The sequence below is a fragment of the Salvelinus sp. IW2-2015 genome, unplaced genomic scaffold (genome assembly GCF_002910315.2).
Source record: "Salvelinus sp. IW2-2015 unplaced genomic scaffold, ASM291031v2 Un_scaffold3263, whole genome shotgun sequence".
NCBI lineage: Eukaryota > Metazoa > Chordata > Actinopteri > Salmoniformes > Salmonidae > Salvelinus > Salvelinus sp. IW2-2015.
In genome coordinates, this window is record NW_019944549.1 from 1 (window position 1) to 3,420 (window position 3,420).

General features: G+C 41.3%; 1 protein-coding gene across 1 annotated transcript in view; it reads left to right on the plus strand.

Moving 5' to 3' along the window:
• The first annotated feature begins 1,807 nt into the window (after positions 1 to 1,807).
• The window catches only part of LOC112075598 (netrin receptor DCC-like), a 34,341-nt gene continuing 32,728 nt past the window's right edge, over positions 1,808 to 3,420 (plus strand). The window contains exon 1 of the mRNA XM_024142571.2: positions 1,808 to 1,995. Within this exon, the coding sequence (XP_023998339.2) occupies positions 1,947 to 1,995 (49 nt within the window). The 5' untranslated portion in view covers positions 1,808 to 1,946. The remainder of the gene's footprint in view (positions 1,996 to 3,420) is intronic.

The following is a 3,420-nucleotide window of genomic DNA, read 5'->3' on the forward strand; positions in this document are numbered from 1 at the left end:
AACAAGAAGAGAGATGACCATCTTCACATGTTCCTGTAGGACTGTGTTTAATATCTCTCCAACGTCTCACATGTTCCTGTAGGACTGTGTTTAATATCTCTCAACGTCTTCACATGTTCCTGTAGGCTGTGTTTAATATCTCTCCAACCTCTCACATGTTCCTGTAGGACTGTGTTTAATATCTCTCCAACCTCTTCACATGTTCCTGTCGGACTGTGTTTAATATCTCTCCAACGCTCTTCACATGTTCCTGTAGGACTGTGTTTATATCTCTCCAACCGTCTTCACATGTTCCTGTAGGACTGTGTTTAATATCTCTCCAACCTCTTCACATGTTCCTGTAGGACTGTGTTTAATATCTCTCCAACCTCTTCACATGTTCCTGTAGGACTGTGTTTAATATCTCTCCAACCGTCTTCACATGTTCCTGTAGGACTGTGTTTAATATCTCTCCAACCGTCTTCACATGTTCCTGTAGGACTGTGTTTAATATCTCTCCAACCGTCTTCACATGTTCTCGTAGGACTGTGTTTATATCTCTCCAACCGTCTTCACATGTTCCTGTAGGACTGTGTTTAATATCTCTCCAACCGTCTTCACTGTTCTGTAGGACTGTGTTTAATATCTTCCAACCGTCTTCACATGTTCCTGTAGGACTGTGTTTTAATATCTCTCCAACCGTCTTCACATGTTCCTGTAGGACTGTGTTTAATATCTCTCCAACCGTCTTCACATGTTCCTGTAGGCTGTGTTTAATATCTCTCCAACCTCTTCACATGTTCCTGTAGGACTGTGTTTAATACTCTCCAACCGTCTTCACATGTTCCTGTAGGACTGTGTTTAATATCTCTCCACCTCTTCACATGTTTCCTGTAGGATGTGTTTATATCTCTCCAACCGTCTTCACATGTTCCTGTAGGACTGTGTTTAATATCTCTCCAACCTCTTCACATGTTCCTGTGGACTGTGTTTAATATCTCTGCAACCATCTTCACATGTTCCTGTAGGACTGTGTTTAATATCTCTCCAACCGTCTTCACATGTTCCTGTAGGACTGTGTTTAATATCTCTCTTCAATAAGAACCTCCCCTAATTCTGTTATGAAGGGTTTATAGGAAGTCAGTTGGCCATTCAGAGTATACAGCACTACTTTGTCGCTAATTGATCTTATAATGCTGCTAATTGATTCCTTAATGTCGCTAATTGATCCTATACTGTCGCTAATTGATCCTATAATGTTGCTAATTTATCCTATAATGTCGCTAATTGATCCTATAATGTTGCTAATTGATCCTATAATGTCGCTAATTGATCCTATAATGTAGCTAATTGATTCCTTAATGTCGCTAATTGATCCTATAATGTCGCTAATTGATTCCTTAATGTCACTAATTGATCCTATAATGTTGCTAATTGATCCTATAATGTTGCTAATTGATCCTATAATGTCACTAATTGATCCTATAATGTCGCTAATTGATCATATAATGTCGTTAATTGATTCCTTAATGTCGCTAATTGATCCTAAAATGTCGCTAATTGATTCCTGAATGTCGCTAATTGATCCTAAAATGTCGCTAATTGATCCTATAAACTGTACTGTAAGTTACGTTGGATAAAACAGTTCTACTAGGGGCTAGATGACCTAGAATAAAAACACTTTGTTTTTGCTGTTGTTTATCTGTTTATATTTGTGTCCCAAAATGGGATGAACCGGGTGTCATTTGGAATACTCACTATATTTACATGGTTATTTTAACCCTGTTGTTCAATTTCTCTCGTTATGTTTCCTGTTTCCTGTCTCTCCTCCCCTCTACCCAGCTGTTGTCAGTGCCATCCCAGTGCCAACCCTGGAGGGCAGCCAGTACCCTGGCATTCTGTCCTCGCCCACCTGCGGGTACAGTCATGGTACTGTGACCACTCACCCCAAGTTCACCCTGAGAGCGATGCCCTTCCCCAGCCTCACCGTGGACCGCAGCTACACAACAGGTGGAAGTCAGTACCGTTTACAGTCCTTCTGTATGTCAATCTCTCATCTCTCTTCTCTCTCTCTCTCTGTTATAGTCTTTATCTATCTCTCTATCTCTCTGTTATACTCTGTATCTCTCTCTCTCTCTCTCTGTTATTAATCTCTCTCTCTGTTATACTCTTTATCTCTCTCTCTCTGTTAGACTGTTTATCTCTCTCTCTATCTCTCTGTTATTCTCTTTATCTATCTCTCTATCTCTCTGTTATTCTCTATCTCTCTCTCTCTCTCTTTTATTCATCTCTCTCTCTGTTATAGTCTTTATCTCTCTATCTCTCTCTCTGTTATTCTCTTAATCTCTCTCTCTCTCTGTTATTCTCTTTATCTCTCTCTTTCTCTCTCAATTCAAATCAATTCAAGGGGCTTTATTGTCAAGGGAAARGTGTTAACATTGCCAAAGCAAGTGAAGTAGATAATATACAAAAGTGAAATAAACAATAAAAATGAACAGTAAAATTACACTCACAGAAGTTCCAAAAGAATAAAGACATTACAAATGTCATATTATGTATATATACAGTGTTGTAACGATGTGCAAATAGTTAAAGTACAAAAGGGAAAATAAATAAACATAAATATGGGTTGTATTTACAATGGTGTTTGTTCTTCACTGGTTGCCCTTTTCTTGTGGCAACAGGTCACAAATCTTGCTGCTGTGATGGCACACTGTGGTATTTCACCCAGTAGATATGGGAGTTTATCAAAATCGGGTTTGTTTTCTCAAAGATTGGGAGCTCAGTTTCACCTCACTTTGTGGGCAGTGTTGCTACATAGCCTGTTTCTCTTCAGAGCGCAGGTCTGCCTACGGCGGCCTTTCTCAATAGCAAGGCTTGCTCACTGAGTCTGTAACATAGTCAAAGCTTTTATTAAGTTTAGGGTCGTCACAGTGGTCAGTTATTCTTCCTTCATCTCTCCTCGCTCCTCTCTCTCTCTCACTCTCTCTCTCTCTCTCTTCTACTCTCTCTCTCTCCTCACGCTCCCTCTCTCTCTCCTACGCTCCCCTCCTTCTCCTCATCTCTCTCTTCCTCTCCTGCTGTCCTCCTTCGCTCTCTTCCTCTCTTCTCTCTTCCTCAACTCTCTCCACTCTCTCCCTCCTCGTCTTTCTCTCTCCTCTCTCTCTCTCCTCTCTCTCTATCTCTCTCCTCTCCCTCTCTCTCCTCTCTCTCATCTCCCTCTCTCTTCTCTCTCTCTTCCTCTCCTCACTTCTCTCCTCCTCTCCTCTCCTCTCTCTCCTCCCTCTCTCTCTCTTCACTCTCTCTCCATCGCGTCATCTCTCTATCTCTCTGCCTTCTCCTCTCTTCTCGCTCTCTCTCTGTCCTCTCTTCTCTCCTCTCCTCTCTCTCTCTCTCTCTCTGTCTTCGTGCCTCTTACTTTCCCAAAAGGAGTTGCACCTC